The following is an 18,858-nucleotide window of genomic DNA, read 5'->3' as shown; positions in this document are numbered from 1 at the left end:
GGAAAAATATATTCATACCCAGTAAAGATTTTTCAGGCACTTGCCTTCAGAAGCATTTTATGAATCAGCACCATGTATGCTCCAAAATAAAGCTCATTTTCCCCTACTGCCCCTATTTGTTGAGAACAATATTATACATTAAGGATGCATTTACATGGATCATTTTATAGAGAAAATTATTTGAAATTTAAAATTATAATACTTATTTTATGCATAACTTCAAAAACACAGGATTTAAAGATAATACCAGTGAGGCACTGTCATTCTATATGACTAAAACACTACCATTCTATATGACTAGCAAACACAATACAAGGCCAAAAGGCAAAATACACACTTTGGCCATCCTATACAAAAGAGATTCTGTTACCACATTCTTTCATAAATAAACACAATACATAAAAATGAAACAAGAAAAAGATTTTTCTTGAATTTTGACAACACTACACAAACTGTGGCATTTCAAATTCAAGGTCTTGTAATTCTTCCATTTGTTTTAGCCTGAGTCCCTGGCACATTGGATTTATGTCAGGTAGGCCAAGCTCCTCAGAGTTCTCTTTAGGCTTAGCAGCTGGCTTCAAAGCATAAGCTGATGTGCTGTCTGCCTCTGGAACTGATTTCTCCACATGACTCAGGGGAGTAAGAGCTGTGCTAGGAGGCACTGTTGCTGAAGGTGAAGCTGGTCTCTCCTCAATCCCCCTGACTTTGCTGGTTGGGGTAGGTTGTTTGTAAAATGTTGTCCCGAGATGGGGTTGCAGTATTCTGGATACTCTTGCAGGAGCAAGATGGTGAGAATGAGAGGACAGTCTCACTGGTGCCTCTCTTGCTGATCTGGCTGGCATGTTGGGCTGTGTGGAACTGCTAGAATGGTCACCACTAACCTTGATGCTCATTGTCCCCTTTTCCTGGAGTGTACTTGGCACAATCACTATACTCATGCCAGTTAAGTTCTTTGGTTCACATTGCTATCCCTGAGGATTTTTTTTGGAATCTGCTGATTAAAACCATTAAATTGGGAGCCAACAGTAGAAGGGGTATCTTTTCTATTAAGCCCTTCAAAGGTAAGATTCTGGCTAAATTTGTCTGAGTTGACATTTCCCACATTTCTGCTGTTTTTCTCGTTAGGAGAGCTTGCAAGATAAAACCTATCTACAGGAAAACAGAAACATCTGATCTTTGTGCTTGGCATAGGCCTCTGTGTATCATTTGTTGTCACATCATATTTCAGACTAACTGGTTTTGTGGTTTTACACATATTGTCCATCTTTTGTGATGATAATTCAAGTTCTTTGTTATCTGAAAAAGAAGAGATTTTTTTTTTAACTTCATGGAGCGTGGTTAATAAGGAAGTGTGGTTATTTATGAATAGGCATTCTCTCAAACAACACAGGCTTACATATTTTTTCCAACATTATTTTCTCAGTCATCTATGCAGAGGAATTAAAAATCCATACAATATTAAAGGCACATTCTTAATTAAAGCATTACTTTTTAAAATTTATCTTAAAAGAACAAATAATCACAAAGCACATAAAATTATAAAAATCACTTCCTGAAGTAACTTATTTTTAATATACTACCCATAAATGAGTATTTTCTGGGTTAGGATTTTCCTGATTTCAACAGGCAGACAATGGTAACTCTAGAATAGTAACATTGTTCCAGTGTTCGGTACACTAACAAAGTCTGTGTCCTGAATCCCAAGGACTTTGCCTGTCACTTAATCTGCTTTCCAGCTACATTCTGTCCATACTAAGGGCAACACACCAGAGAGGACTTGGATGCTCTCCCAGCTGATCCACTAATACATGCCAGCATCCTCTGGTGAAAGGATGGTTGAAGAGCTGTCAAAATTGCCATTGTGCTACTGGTCCTGGAGACTCCAGATTTACCTCCTTCTCTTTCTCCTCTAGTCTGGTACCAAGTTCCCTGTTTTCTCATCTAGAACCCTAGCACCTCACACTTTGCCTTTGCTGCATGTACCCCAGAAGCTGCTGTTGCTAGAAAGGTGCAGCCCTCTGGTCATGATCCTCCTCTCCCTGCTGAGAAACATCAGAAAACTTTGTGCCTTACCACTGGTCTGATGGCTTTCCAACAGCTTGTTCATAGCCCACAGTCCTCATCCCTGTCACCTTGTCCTTCTCCCATATCCTTGGGCAGTGGTTTGCAGACAGATGCACAACAGCATCACTTGCAGGTCATCATCTCATCTGACTTCCTTCTTCAACTGAGGCTGCTGGCTTCTCTTCCCTGGTTCCCAGGCAGTGCTCATGTGATTTGCTGTCTTGGACCCTTCTCCACATTGATAGAAGGGAGCTGAGCCATTGTGGTTGGATGGCAACCACCAGAACATATTTATAGTCCTGCAGAACTTCTAGCACCACTTCTAGCTTCCTCGGTGCTGGATCAGCTCCTGCTCCAGTTCTTCCCTGGCAAATCTAGTGCACTAGCCCTACCGGCCTTCTTCTGTCAAGACAGACTCCTATGTGGAAACTGGTATGTGGTGTTCATGATCTACTATAGAAAAATCTCAGAATTACCTTGTATGTAATGAAAACTTCAAATATTTTAAATTTCTTTATTGTTATTACTATACCTACCTGGGAATCCAATTTCATTGGACAGGGAAACAAAGTTACATTTAGGAATGAGACAGGATGAGATTCAAATCCTGAATCAATGATAATTTAGGGACATGACCCTTGGTATTATTCACCTTCCTCAGAGTGTTAGCTATGGCTTAAATGAGGCCAAGTTTCATAGCACAGAATTGCTAATAAGATCAAATCATATAAATGGAATCAGTGAGTCCAGTGCTTTTCTTTGCAGAGAGGTAATGGACTGTCTTTGTGTTCAGACTTTCTCAGTCTACACTCATTGATATTTCATTAATTTTATTTATCAAATTTAACATAAATGGCTATATGTTGAAAAATTCGGAGTTAGCCCTACTAAAGCAGTAATGAATGGAAGGTTTTCAACCCCCTTACCAGAAACCATTCACCGAAATAAAATGATCAAAAAACAGTGAACAAAAAAACTGGAGCCAAGAAAATGGAAGACATGTGTGCTTAATGTGCTAAAGTTAGGACACAGGTAAAGGGACATCAAAAATCTTTAGGAGTCTATTTTTTGAAGTTTCAGGAGTCCAGCTTTTTTCTGTTTTGAATTTAATTGATGACAAGGAAGTAAAAGTGAAAAAAAAATTTCAGAAAGAGAACAAAAATAATTTATGAATTTCAAGATATCTCTTTACAAGAAAGAAACAAAGCATGATATTCATTTAAATGACATTCATTAAACTTTCTCAATGGCTAGCAAAGTTAACTAATAAAACCTTGAAGTTTGAACTTATCTCAACTTAATTCACCTTTTTCTTAAAGAATGAGAATTGTAGACAGACACAATATTTTTATCTTCATTTATTTATTTTTATATTGTACTGAGGATCCAACGCATGGCCTCACACAAGCCAAGGCATCGATTTACCACTGAGCTACAAGCCCAGCTCTCACCTTGGTTTTTAATCATGACTTCTTGGCAAGGTTTGAAATATGCAAACATATATGTTACATGACCACTCACCAATGAGACATGCACCCCATTTTTGCAATGCATTTTGCTTGCATTCTGATTCCTCAAATGATGTAGCCAAATCAAAATTTTCAATTTCAATATCTACAGTGTGGCTATTCTATTGATACAAGAAAAATTTTAAACTAAAAGCAATACACATCTCAAAACCAAAAGTTCAAAGACTATTAACTTGTTAACATAAACATCACAAATTTAATGCAATTCTATAATGATCAAAACTCAATTGCTTTGAAGAAAAATATTGTGACTTTGTGGAATGTTTTGTTGCTATTATGGGTTAGGAAGGAGGGCTTTCATCCACTCGAGGTGCAACAACATAAGTAATACATGAAACATTTTGTGGCTCTAGGGACCCATCAAAGATCATCTGTGCATTGGTAATGAGGAACTCTTCCAACAGGGCCTGATTGGCATATGCAGAAAGGGAGGAAGAGATGGTACCAGGAGTGGTTGTAGGCCTGGTCCTCATGAGACAGGGTCCAAATACCACCCCAAGTTTTTGAGTTCATCAGGTTTTTTTCAGAATGGTCTACTATCCTGAAAGGAAGAACACATAAAGTGTATGAGATTTTCCTAATAGATGTCCTTAATGTTAGTTTACTATGACTTGACAAGCGTGGAGAAACCTCAGGCTATAGAATACTACAAAACTTTTGTCAAGGGTCAAGATGGTGGGTCTAGGGAAAGAATCCTTTGTTTCATTATGATAATTACCACACATCAAACTTAGTTTCAGAGTACTATATTAGGATAAAATGCATGTAAGTAGAAGGAACTACTGAACTCAGTAGCAGAAGGAAAAAAAAAAAAACACCACTGAATATTGCTCCATCTTTGTATGTGGGATATACTCCCCATTTCTTATACTGGAAAGTGAAACATCACTGTCAATTTCTCTTTCACTGCCCAGTTAGTTTTTTTTTTTTTTAATAATTTTTACCTAGACATGGACACAATACCTTTATTTTATTTATTTATTTTTATGCAGTGCTGAATATCAAACACAGTGTCTCACATGTGCTAGGCAAGTGTTCTACCACTAGCCACACTTCCAGCTGCCACAGCTAGTTTTCTAGCTTAGATAATTCTCTCTCCTGAACATCTCTCTATTCTATTGCCACTATCAATGTTTTGGTTTTACTTCAAACACTCTCAGATTGTTATTTCTATGACTATCCAAGGAAATCTTTCTCTGCCTGGTTTAACTATCAGGATGATACTAGATTCATCTATGAGTAAAAAAGCTGTGATATATATATATATATATATACAGTGAATGGGGTAGTTTTGCTATTTGTCTTTCAGAGTATTCATCACTGATGTATAGAAATGCATTTGATTTATGGGTATTAATTTTATATCCTGCTACTTTGCCAAATTCATTTATTATTCTAGAAGTTTTCTGGTGGAGTTTTTTGGATCCTCCAAGTGTAAAATTATGTTGTTGGCAAAGAATGATAATTTGAGTTCTTCTTTTCCTATTTGTATTCCCTTGAATTTCTTTCATCTAATTGCTATGGCTAGAGTGGCAAGGATTATGTTGAACAATTTTTAGATGGAATGCTTCCAATTTTTCTTCATTTAGAATGATGTTAGCATTAGGGTTAGCATAGAGACCTTTTACTATGTTGAGGTATATTCCTACTACCCCTAGTTTTTTCTAATGTTTTGAACATGAAAAGGTACTGTATTTTGTCAAATGCTTTCTCTGAATCAATTGATGTAATCATAGGATTCTTCTCTTTAAGTTTATTGATGTGATGAATTACATTTATTGATTTCTGTATGTCGAACCAACCTTGCATCCCTGGAGTACACAACTTGATCATGGTGCATTTTTTTTTTGTTGTTGTTGTTGTTGTTTTCTGTTTGTTTGTTTTTCATATGTTTTTGTATGTGATTTGCCAGAATTTTATTGAGAATTTTTGCATCTATGTTTTTTGGGGATATGGGTCTGAAATTTTCTTTCCTTGATGTGTCTCTGGCTGGTTTGGGTATCAGGGTGATACTAGCTTCACAGAATGAGTTTGGAAGGGTTTCCTCTTTTTCTGTTTCATTGTTATTTATTTTACTTGATTTTTTAGAAAATAAATTACAGCAGAATGTATTACAATTCTTATTACATGTATACAGCACAATTTTTTATACCTCTGGTTGTATATAAAGTATGTTGACTCCAATTCTTGTCTTCATGCATGTATTTGTATAATGGTGTCCATCACATTCCATCATCCTTTTAATCTCCTACTTCATTCTTTTCCCTCCCACTCCTCTGCCATATCTAAAATTCATCTATTCCTCCCATTGTCCCCCTTCCTACCCCAGTATGAGTCAGCCTCCTTAAAGCTGAGAAAATATTTGGCATTTGTTTTGGGGGGATTTTCTAACTTCATTTAGCATTATCTTCTCCAATGCCATGCATTTACCTGTAAATGCCATGATTTTATTCTCTTTTAATGCTGAGTAAAATTCCATTTTTTATATATGTCACAATTTTTTAGACATTCATCCACTGAAGGGCATCTAGGTTGGCTCCACAGTTTAGCTATTGTGAATTGTGCTGCTATAAACTTTGATGTGGCTATGTCCCTGCAGGATGCAGTTTTTAAGTCCTTTGGGTATAGTCTGAGGAGAGTAATAGCTTTGTCAAATGGTAATTCCATTCCCAGATTTCCAAGGAATCTCCACACTGCTTTCTTTATTGGCTGCACCAATTTGAAGTCCCACCAGCAATATGTAAGTGTGCCTTTTTCCACATCCTTGTCAACACTTATTGTTGTTTGTCTTCATAAGAGCTGCCATTCTGACTGGAGTGAGATGATATGTTAGAATAGTTTTGATTTGCATTTCTCTGATTGCTAGAGATGATGAACATATTTTCATATGTTTGTTGATTGATTCTATATATGCTTCTGAGAAGTGTCTGTTCAGGTCCTTGTTGATTGGATTACGTGATTTTTTTGTGCTTAGCTTTTTGAGTTCTTTATATACCCTAGAGATTAGTGATGAACAGATTGTTTTTAAAGAGGTGTTTCTGAGAAAATTACATTAGAGCGAAGAAACCAGGAAGGAGATCATCAGTGACAAGAAGATCAGGGAGGAGGAAGTTAGGGAGAAGTCTTGGGGGAAAGAAAAAGAATATGTAAGATTCAAAGCCACAAGGGATTTAGTGAAAGCATCAAGCAAACCCCTGTTACACACGAACCACATCCCAAACTCGCCCTCTTTTGGAGGAACTGGGGATTGAACCCAGGGGTACTTTAACACTGAGCCACATCCCTAGTACAGTTTATTTTTTATTTTGATTGGGGTTATCACTAACTTGCTCAGGATTTCCATGAACTTGCAATCCTTTTGCCTCAGCACCTGAGTTGGTGGAATTAGAGGTTGTTCTACTGTGTCCACTACAATCCATATTTTTAAAAACTCCCACCCCCAAAATTTTATTCAGCAAAAGAACAAGGTACCCAAGTCACATTTTCTTTTTCTTTTCTTTTTCCCCCCACTGGTACCAGAAGTAGAACGCAAGGACACTAAACCACTGAGCCACAGTTCTAGAATTTTTTAAAACTCAGTAAATACAAGTTATAGGAAATGAGTAGTTCAATTATACAACATGTAGGGCAGATAGGCCTTTCCTATTAGTTCAGTTCCTGATTTCTGAAGCTTATTGCTTTGAGATAAGATGAAACATTGTACTGTTTCATTGAAAAATTAATAGAGACACAATTCCCTACATTATTAAAATGTAGGCACTGAATGAAATTTACCAGTTTCATTTTGCTAGTATTATTTGTCTCTCAGAAATTCCCTTGGTGGCCCTAGGGGTGTAGGTCTCTTTGTGCCAACACCAAGCAGATTTCAGAGCTGCAGTGCTTCTAAATGTCAAGACTGCTCTTCCTGGTTCTTTGATCATCTTCTCTAACTGGTGTCTCTGTTTGCTTCTACCTCTGCTCACACTTCTGTGCTATTGCATATCTCATCCGGGCTCTGAGGCTGTAGGCTCTGTATCTTTGGACTCAATCAACCTTGGATTGAACATGGTTGAAAATAAGTTCATCTGTACTGAATGTGCAGAGTCTTTTTTCTTGTCATTATTCTCTAAATAGCAGAGTGTAAACTGCTGTATAATGTTCCCATTGAATGCTGTGTTATAAGGAAGCTCAAGATGGCTTAAAGCACACTGGAAGATGTGCATAGGTTATATGTAAAACTGCATAATTTATACGTGGACATTGAACATGTGCACAGTTTGCTATACAAAGGAGGGGGGGTCCTGGAATCAAATCACTTTGGTTACTGAGTGAAGCCTGTACTTGGTCGTGGGCTAGGGAGTATAATTTTCACATATGAGTTTACTCTCTAGGTCACTTGAACCCTAAATATTTTCACAAATCAACAATCATTGGTTTTGTGGTGGGTACCAGGGATTGAACTCAGGGACACTCGACCACTTAGCCACATCCCCTGCACAATGGTGAATATATTTTAGAGACAGGATCTCCCTGATGATCTTAGTGCCTTGCCACTGCTGAGGCTGGGCTTGAACCCATGATCCTCCTATATCAGCCTCCTAAGCCACTGGGATTACAAGCATGTGCCACTGTGACTGGCAAACATGGCTCTTAGTATCAAAAACTAACCCAGGTACATTTAAGAAGAGAGAATGTAAAGTAAGCATATGGTAAAGCCCACAAGATTATTGGCAAATTTAGGACAATGCTGTGGAAGTGGGCGGAGACCAAAGGAAGCTGGCTAATGTTGTGATGGGCAAACTTGTTGCATTTGCAGTGGAGAGGAGAAATAAGTCATATTCACACACTAGTGCTTTTTTCAATGCTTTATTCACATAAATCACTCAATACAATTTCATTGTATATGTTCTTCATCAAGAATATGATAATCCTTAATGCTGGGCATTGCAATACACATAATCAATTCAAAACTAAAAGTTCTAAGTTAACTCTGAGCCCAGAAAACACTTAATAATGCCAGACTCATTACAGACATTCCCTCTGCATGCTCAGCTCAAGTGCCAGGTTTAGAGTCTCAAGTCTAAGTGGTCCAGTGGATGCTCACTCACTCAGACCACAGTGATCAAGTCAGGAAAAGATGGAGGCTTCTCCTGGGCTGGATATGACAGCTGGTTGAGGAGACAGTCTTAAGAGGAAGTCACCATTCTCACCAGGGTTGAGATGTGGCTGTAGAGTTTGAAAGTGTTCAGGATGATGCAGAAAATCAGGCAGATAATGACAAGAGTTGGGATATTAGTGCAGGACCTCATCAGGCTCTCCAGCATGTGGCCATGAGTACAGCTGGCTGAATGTCTGTTCACTTGCTCCATCATTTCTACTAAATGTTGGGGCTCTGCTCACCTTTTCAGTCCCTATCAGCTATTACTGTGTTTCTTAGTGACATCTTACATTCCCTGGTCACGACCTCTGGTTTGAAAATTTCTGCCCTGACCTCTCACCTCTGACTCCCATCATGGTGAAGGCAAATGACCATGACTTCACTCTGAGTTTCCACTGGGTTGTAGACAGAGACTTGTCTTTATCAGGCTTGCCTGATTCATACTAGAGGGCTATGGAGGCTGTGTGTGGTAGACTTTCAGGTTAATTTTCAACTGGAAATACATAGGTTTAGGCCATTTTTATGTTAAAGGTCATCCTTACAGCTAGCCTGGACCACAGCTTGGAGCCCCCAGAGACATCCTGATTAGGACCTGCTGCCAAGTGACAGCACATTGTGGGCACAGGTCACACCTTAGGCATTAACCCCAAACCACATCAGGAGGCAGAAAAATACATTTGACATTTTCATACCTATCAACTGATGGTGGACCCTGCCTTACTTGGAGACCCACATGTTGGGTGGGGAATTACTTGACACAGGAAGGGCTTTCATTCAGAGGCCAACTAAACTACACCTCAGCTACAAATGAAAACTAACACATATTACCTTTATATATGTGTGTATACACCATCCCTAACTTTTTCTCTTACCCCTGAAGAGTCCTGCTGGCCTCCCTCACCAGAGTTCCTGAGAGTTCAGAGAAGGGGAACATGATGGAGATGTAGAGACTGCTCTGTAGCTCTGGGGTTGGGTGTTACCTGTCGGACTGGGACAGCCCACCCATTGCTTTATTTGGTGAATCATATTTTATGGAAAAACCTTTGGGTATCCCCCATAGAAAAAGAAAAACACACACTCACTCTCTCCCTCCAGTGTGGAAGCAGCACTCTTAAGATCTCAGAACTGGCCTGCCTTTGCATTTCAAAATTTTTTTGGTGCTGTCTGGTTTCTTGGTGTATCTCACAGTCAGCTTTCTGCAGGAAGGGAACACAGCATATCATCCAGTGCAGGCCACAAGTGAGAGTACAGGCTCTTGAAAGGGTTGGATCTAATGGGAAGTCAGCTCTTTTTATATTTTATTTTGAGACAAGGTCTCACTAAGTTGTTTAGGCCCCTGCTAAGTTGCTGAGGATAGCTTTCAATTTGCAATCTTCCTGCCTCAGTTTCCTGAGGGATTACAGGAATACAGCAGTGTTCCTTGCTTATATAACAGGGATATTTAAACGTTCAAATAACTAATAGGAAAGTTAAAAACAAAATGGTGATTGTTAAGCATGGCCACAGTAAGAGGCTAAGGAATGCACAAAACCAGGAGAAGAAAACTAAGACAACCAAAGCAGAAGTTACAAGGAAAAAGACGGAATCCAGAGTACTTGTATCAGAGCAGAGGGAGGTTCTGTTCTGTTCAGCTTAAAACACTCTTTGGTAACTGTAAAAATTTTCTAATTCCCAGAGGAAGCCCAAAGAAAAAAACAAAAATGACAGCATATTCACAAATGACAAAGAAAGAAATCCAAACTTATCCCAGAAGAAAACACCAACCCAAAAAAAACAGACTATAGAGTAAGAGAGGAAAACAGAGAAAAAGATGAAAAGAGAAATCAGAAAAGAAAACTAAAAACAAATAAGACCAGTAAGAAATAATTCTCTATCTTTCAATCAAAAACCTTTAATTTAAAGGGATTAAACTCCCCAATTATAAGATGTAAAGTGACTGAATGGATTTTCTTTTTTAATGGACTCAGTCACCTGCTGTCTACAAGAAAGTCACTTCACCTCAGGACACACACAGAGTGACAGTGAAGGGATGGAGAAGATATTCCACACGAAGAAAACCAACCTAGAGCAGGAATGGCTAGACTCCTGTCAGATAAAATAGACTACAGATTAAAACACAATAAAAAGAAACAAGGTGATCACACAATGATAAAGGGGTCAATTCAGCAACATGAGACAGAAATTGTACACATACTTGTGCCGACACATGAGCACCCACACGTGCAAAAAGATATACTGGAATGTAAAAGAAAAAGTCGACCACAACACAGTAAGAACAGTGGGGGCTTCAACTCCCATTTTCAGCACTGGACAGATCATCTCTGCACACAGTAAACACAGACCATCCCACCTAACCACTGCAGAACAAACATCCTTCTCAACAGCACACGTTCTCCATTTATTCTCAAAATAAATCTCCATAAATTTAATAAGAATGGAATCCATAGCAGGGGGAACACCTGGACAGTTACAATGCATGGGAATTCTTCAGCGTGTTCCCCAACAACCAATGGGTAATTGAAGAAATCAAAACATTGTCATGTATGGGAGAAATAAGAAAAATAAATAAAAATTAAAATGAAAGTGTAAAATGCCTGCAGACCAATGAAAAGGGCCACACAAGATATTCAAACCTGTGGATACAACAAAAGCAATTCTAACTCGGATGTCCTCAACAAGAAATACCTTCATTAGGAAAATAGATCTCGAATAATGGCCCAATATTGAATCTCAAGTGACTGGAAAAAATAAGGATGGGTCATGTCCCAGTTAGTAAAATTGGGAGAAAGAATAAAATGCTAAAGCTTCTCGAGAAGCTGGGATCCCAGGCACGAGCCACTGCAACCTGCTTTTCATACTTGCTTGTTATTGTTTTGGGGACCAGGCAGTGAACACAAGGGTGAACACCATGAGCCCCATCCCCAGGTAGGATTTTGAAACAGGGTCTCACAAACTTGCTTACAACCTAACTAAATTAATTAGACTTGCTTTGAACTCACCATCCTCCAGCCTCACCACCCGAGCTGCTGGAACTACAGCTGAGCACCACCAAGCCAGCTTTTCCAGTTGTTTTTGGAAGAAAATCTTTCAGGACATCAACTTGACCCACATGTCCAGACCAATTAAAGAATGCTTTCCATTGTTTTCATATGGATTCTGGTTCTTTCTTTTTGAATATTTCTAACAGATAGACAGCTCTATTCCAATTAAACCTTCCCAATGTGGTCACACAAATTTTGGATTTATTTATTTGTTTACTTATTTCTGTGATGCCTTGGATGGAACCAGGCCTTTTCACATGCTAGCAAGTGCTCCACCACTGAGAAATGTCCCCAGCTCCCTGAGTTAGCTTTGATGAAGTTCACTCATTTCTCTAGAATAGCATGGGTGCTTGGTTTCTAGATTGTGGAGGTAAAATTGGACAGTGTTCCAGAAGGGGCTGTAGAGTCTTTAGATACAGGTGCACACAGGACTCTGCATCTTTCAGAGGCCAAGGAGTGAAGCCCAGTCCCCACTTCCTGACCTGGCCAAACTTACAAACCAGGTCCTGTTTGTTATGACATCCTACAGTTGTGTGCTCTCTCAAAGCACAAATCAACCTAGAGTCAAAAGATGAGGAACTCAAAGAGAGGTGAGTGCTTTATCCCCAGGCATCTGAGAAAACAAAGTGCCCTCACAACCCTTCCAGTGTTCAAGTGGTCTGGAGGCACCAGAATATCTTCAAGTCCCTTTTTAGTCATGATAATTCTTAAAAGAACACATGATGACAGATCTCATTATGCAGATCTTCCTTGACTTTATTTGATCCTAGAATCCAACAAAATGAATGCCGTTCAGAACTTTCCACCTGCCCCACATGTGCAAGCTATACTTAGAGCCCGAGAAACAGAAGTGCTCTAAGTCTTTATCCCAGAAGAAAACACGAACCCACAGAAACAGACTCTAAGAGGGAGCAAGGAACAAAGATCACTCTGTGGGTGACAGAGAGGCCAGCTCTGCTTGGCCCAGACCCTGCTACCAGTTCCAAGAGTGAGCTGCAGTCTGCTTACACATCAAAGTGGGTTCCAGTTCACTCTGTGTGGAGAATTATTCAAGCCATAATTAAAACACGTCCACAGGTACCTTTAGAATACCTCAAATGAAGACTGGGTGGACCTCGTTCTCATCCTTGATTGCAAAACTATTGCTAAGGTCGCTGCACAAATCCATCAGCCCAGTCCTCAGCAGAGGGAAGTGTTAGGGGAAGATCTGACAGTTATGTGCAACCCCCGCCCCAACAGAGCTTGTAATTTATTCAGTTTCATTTTGAAATATTTGCAAGTGTTATCTACCTATATGATTCTACTATTTGGCTGAAAGGGAATTTGGATACCTTCAAGGGGCACCACTAGTTGAACTGAGGACAGACTACCTAGGTGGATGACAGGCAAGGTTGGGTGAGGCCCAGAGGCTCTGATCAATGTGCAGCATGGACACCTCCTGCAGGCACTGGGAGTGGGACAATGGGGCCTGTCTTATGCACACATGCCCTTGCCCAGCACACCCAGAGACCAGAACCTGATGTTTCTGGGTCTACATGGATACCCATGAGGAAGGGCCAGCATTGAATGTCTGGGTGGCACTGAGGTCCACTGAGAAGAGGTTTTCTTGCAATGGCTCATGTTCAATGTCTATGTAGAATGTTCCAATCAACCTGTGTGAACCTGCATGTGTTAAGCCACAGAGTAGCCACACATCATGACCAGATTTCAGTTTGATACCTTGACTTCCTGGGGCTGAACCTCATTGTTCACCAAGTACCCTGTGCCTTCTTTCTCCATCAGCAGCTTGAGAATCCCAAGGTTTCATTGGAAAGCCAGGTAAATCCAGTGAAGAGGATGTCAGAAAACTAACCTTGAGATTCTGTTCATTTCTGACTATTTATGGACCAGCCATGAAACACAATAGCTTCTGCCTGTGCCCATCAAGCCTGAATCCCACTTTAGAAATCCATGTCCCTATGTATGTCTCTATAAAGACACATGTCCTGAAGGCCCTATCCTCTGGGGCTTCCCTCCAATGGAGCCCGCTGCTGTACTTTCCTTTCCCCATCCACACTTCAGGCAATGTCTGAAATGGTGTTCTCTGTGTTCCATCTAAAGTGACCTTACATCCTGGTTATACCTCCAATTGCCTAGAAGTATGCTTTTGAAACACACCCAACTAGGCAGCTGTTGGACAGGAGCAGTGAATGAGGCCCTGGTTATGCATGAACTTGGAGCCACAATGATGACAGGGGACAGTACAGAACACAAGGATGTTTGGCTGCCTAAAGTCCCTCACTATTGCTGTCAGCTCAGCACAGAGTTGGGAACATCTACCTGGGTGGATGGTACCCCGGGCATCAGAGCTCTCCAGAGGGGCAGGGTACAGCTCTATGCTCAACTGGCTCAGCCTGGCAGTGTGGCACAGCAGGTCCCTCAGGGTTGACATAGAGAGGTGGTTCCCATGAAAGCTCAAGATCACAAGCTGGGAGCAGTGGCTCAGGGCAGGCAGGAGGGCCTGGAGCTGGGAGTCAGTGATCCCACAAGCTTCCAGGTCCAGGCTGTTCAGGGTGGTTGCAGTGCTGTCCAGCAGGATTTGGAGGGGCTCCAGACTGAAATTGGTCAGTTTGATGCTCCTCAGTTCCAGGTGTCTGAGCTGTCCGGCGTTTGGATATCAGGAAAGATAATTCCAGTCAGAATCTGACAGCGGACAGTTGGTTATTGAGAGGGTCTCCAGGGAGTCTTCAGGTGCCTAAGGAAAAACCAGACAGTTAGTTCTGAGGAGCAATGTCAAGGAGGGTGAAGACAAATTGGCCCAACCCCAAAGTCGCCCTGGTGATCTGACAATGGTCCACACTTAGCATGCTGCCTTTTGCAGAATCTGGTCATTCACATCACCCCATGTCAGGGTGAGCCTTTCATCGCATCTCCTGTGAACAGATGAGTCCACATCTCTGTGTCCCCTCCTCGCTGCCCAGCAGAAAGTCACAGGTCTGGCAACAGGAGGTCATGGGGAGTCATGTATGAAGGACAAATTTGGGCAGGATGTAACAAAATCCACTGGGGTTAACCCTCTGAGAGGCTCACACCCTATATCCTCAGCAAGATTTCCACCCCTGCTCCTGACCCTTACACCCAGGATCACTACGTGGAGTTCAGACCTGCCTTCCCCAGGTGGGTATAAAGGCTCCAGCTGAGGAGCACAGAGCTTCCCTGTTGATGGGTGTAAGTGTGAGTGCTTCCCTCCTTCCAAGCCCTATTCTCTACCAGCTTTCCACCACCGTCGCTGGACAGGCATCCCACGGAGGGAACATCAATCCCATTCCTAGCTCCTGTGCCTCCCACCTGGATTTCCAGCATGGTGGCACTTGCCAAACTATGGACCCTCATTTAGGAGTCTGCTCCAACACATGTTATGCAATCTAGCTTCAGGATTTAATAGGAACCAAAAGGATGTGTTATTTGCCTTCCCTTGTCTTATTAACCATGAGCGTGTCAGTGGCACATAGGTGCAAATTTCCTGTAACTGCTCTGCAGAGGGTGCTCACCTTCCCTTCTTACTCACCTCAGCACCTGTTCCAGGTGGCCCTCTAGGAGCAACACAGCATTGGCAAAGAACTTCTGCAGGCAGGCCATCCTGAGGAACTGTGAAGTGAGCTGGGCAAGCAGCTGCTCCTGCTCCTCTTGGGAGGTGTAGGCAGGCACATAGATCTGGGAGACAAGCAGCTTCCTCAGGTTCCTCATGTGGCCCAAGAAAGGAGCACAAACAGCCAAGGAGGAGGGTGCCCAGGCGCAGTGCAATTCCACCTTCTGGACAGAGTTCAGCTGCAGCAGTCTCAGGGCCTTCCTGGTGTGACGGGTGGGTTTCCCAAAGATCTTCAGCCTATTGCAACACAGGTGCAGCCTGTCCCTTCTCTATCTGACCCACAGGAACAAGTGGGTCATGAATTTATCCAGGGGTCTTTTTCTGAGGCTCAAGTCTATGACTACCTTGAAGGGTGGCTTAGTTGCCTTTGCTGGACCAAGTTTCAATGTTCGATTCTTCTTAATGTCCTCTGGTGAGCAGGCATCAACCAGGGCTCCAGACCACATCCTCCAGAAGTTCTGGGGAACATTCCGCAAATCCAGCATCTGCAGTTTCCACCTCCTGCAGGGACAACAGCAGAGTCTCAGCCCTGAGGCCCCTTCCTTCACCTCTCAGCTGCTGCCCCCTGCTCCACCTCTTCCTTCTGTCTCCCTTTTCTCCATCCACTTCCCTCCAATCCAGTCTGGTGCCCCCACTTGTACAGACTGAGGCAGGGGCAGTTACAGCCTCCTTCATGGGTCACCACAGCTGCCACAAGCACCTCCACATCTGGAAGCCTTTCCCAGTTGGGGCTCATCATGGCCAAGGCCTCTCCACCCCTCCTTGCTGGCAGCACAGGAAGCCTGTGGTGCACAATTCAGCACCCACTCTCCCTGTCTATACCCATCCCTGCCCTGGCCCCGAGGGTGCTCCCTTCCAGGCCACTTAGGTCCCCCTCACCTGGGGCTATCCTTCTGGGCAAGCAACATTTCCAGCCCATCCAGGGCCACTCAGATTATCTCAAGATGTGGCTTCCTCATCAGGGCCCCCAAGGGCAGGTTGGTAAAGGGCCAGGCCTGCACTATTTTCTTCAGGACCTCAGTGTGTCCCCTGCTGAAGGCCTCCACAAAGAGTGGTGGGAAGAGCTCTATGGGCAGGTCCTCCAGATCCAGGTCAGCCCTGGACTTCTCGCTCAGTAGGCTGCGCCCTGCCAGATCCAGCAGCGTGGGTGGGGACTGGATGCTCATCCTGGGGAGTCTGAAAGAAGAAGGATCCTGGAAAATGGTCCAGGGATAAGGCCACTATCCCATCCATTGCCAGCCTCTGGGAAGGGGGTACTGAGAAATCTATAAGCACAACTCACCCTTATGGGGGAAAGCTGTGGATTATTATTTTGTCCTTTTAAAAGGGGAACTGGAGTGTCATGTGACCTAAACAGTAGGCTTCTAGATTCAACAACTATATGGCTGGAAATGGACTTGTTCTCATATGGGTGACATTAGTTTTATTTTTTGTTAAATGAGCATTTATAAAGCATGTGGCCATATTATAAAACACTTGGAAATTACAACAGAGTCTCATGGATATCTGTTACACATGTGAGATTCTGCCATCTTAGGGGAATGTTGAAGAGAAAAAAACAGATCAGAAAAGAGTCTGTGAACTGTTCCATGGGGTCATTTGTAGCTTTTGGTTTAATTTATTTAAACAAATTATAAAAATACAAAACCACATAGTCCATACAGTATACTCTTTTAGGGGCTGATATTGGCGACTGAATTTAGCACACTCAACCACTGAGCCAGTTCCCTAACCCTATTTTGTATTTGAGATGGAGACAGGGTCTTATTTATTTGTGGAGCATTTTGTGTACTGAGGCTGGCTTTGAACTCTAGTCCTCCTGCCCCCTCAACCTTTTGAGTAGGTGGGATTATTGGTGTGTGCCACCACACCCAGAAAAGGAGTATAATTTAGAGGCACACAATATAAATATTTCCATCATCAGAAAATAGAATTGCAATCAATTAGAATGAAATAGGAATCCAATCTCCTTGGTGAAGAAAGTGGCTGGGCTTGAACTGGGCTTGATTCTCAGCAGCACATAAAAATTAATACATGTTGACCTGGGGATATACCTCTGTTATTAGAGTGTTTGCCTCACATGTCCAAGGCCCTGGGTTCAATCACCATACCACCAAATAAATAAATAGATAAATAAATAAATTATATTGTCCATATAATCCTTAAAAAACAAAAATTAAACTAATAAATAAAAGTTGGGTATGTGAGCCTACACCTATAATCCCCGGGGCTCTGGATACTGACACAGGATTATCAACAGATCAAAGCCAGCCTCAGCAAGAGCAGGTGCTAAGCAACTCAGTGAGACCCTGTCTCTAAATAAAATACAAAACAGGGCTGGGGATGTGGCTGAGTGGTAGAGTGCTCCTGAGTTCAATACCGGGTACCAAAAGAAAAAAAAGAAAAAAGAAAGAAAGAAAGAAAAGAAAAGAAAATTAAAAGTGAAGTAAACCAAAAGGGAAATCCTAATATTCAGCATAAAGTGAAACCACACTGAAAGGCAAAATCAAAGTCCTAAGTTTGTTCATGAGAAAAGACAGGAACAAAATTTTTCCTGAATCCACACAGGTGAGGAGGGAAGGCGCTGGTCCTTAGGCCAGTGAGGGACTTACAGGATCTGGCCATGTGTGCAGGTGCTCTGAGCTTCAGCAGGCCAGGTTGTGTCTCCTTAGGCTGCAAGACTCTTGTGCTACTCTTCTGCTCTGCAGAAGCTTTTATGGACCTCTCTGGCCACGCTCCCACCTCCATCTGATTGATCAGCATCCAATCAGAAATCAGTATGTGATTTCTTCCCCAATTCCTTCCCCAATCTCCACCCACTTAATCATGCTGGGATTTTTTTCCTTGGATTAGTTCATTGAATCTGATGGTCATGCAAGAGCGCAGAATCGGGGAGATGTGATAGTCAGTGATGCCTTTGTCCATGCACTCCCCACCATGGACTCAATTTTGTCCATATGCGTCCCTCCTATTTCTACTGTGAGACATTGAAGTACTTAATCCCTAATGTAAGGAAAACATTACTGGAAAATACCTTTCTACAGGGATCTTTGCCATATCAAAATTATTTGAAAAAAATAATTTTCCAAAATAGTTTGAAAATTTCAGAGAGAAAACAGCTTTTGGAAGACAGTCGTGTCATCCACAAAGATTACAGAATGGAAACCATGTTTCCAACAGTCACACAAGTGTCAAGTTAACTTGTAGCAAATCTGAGCCCACTAAGGATGGTAGAGCACACAGGAGGGTAGAATCAGTCTTCTAGACATAGGGCTAGATTTTTTCTGTCTCTTTGTACTGGGGATGAATCACATTGGCTCTCTACCAGTGAGCCACATGTCCAGCCCTTTTTGTTTTTTGCTTTTATTTGGAGACAGAGTCTCACTAAATTGCTTAGGTCCTCCCTAAGTTGCTGAGGCTGGCCTCAAACATGCCATCCCCCTTCCTCAAGTCTCCTGA

The 18,858-nt window shown here is 41.9% G+C and overlaps 1 protein-coding gene across 1 annotated transcript; it reads right to left on the bottom strand.

The window, feature by feature from the left end:
* Positions 1 to 443: 443 nt before the first annotated feature.
* On the bottom strand, positions 444 to 16,135 carry LOC124091426 (rho GTPase-activating protein 29-like). The gene is given in 5 exon segments (XM_046442442.1): positions 444 to 974; positions 977 to 1,296; positions 14,091 to 14,365; positions 15,319 to 15,636; positions 15,948 to 16,135. Coding segments are annotated over 5 exon segments (1,632 nt in total).
* Positions 16,136 to 18,858: the final 2,723 nt, after the last annotated feature.

The sequence above is a fragment of the Marmota monax genome, unplaced genomic scaffold, assembly GCF_021218885.2.
Source record: "Marmota monax isolate L192 unplaced genomic scaffold, Marmota_monax_Labrador192_F-V1.1 WCK01_AAM20220418_F8-fsc00335, whole genome shotgun sequence".
Lineage (NCBI taxonomy): Eukaryota > Metazoa > Chordata > Mammalia > Rodentia > Sciuridae > Marmota > Marmota monax.
The sequence above is the reverse complement of the archived record's forward strand: the minus strand, read 5'-3'. Positions and strand labels throughout refer to the sequence as shown.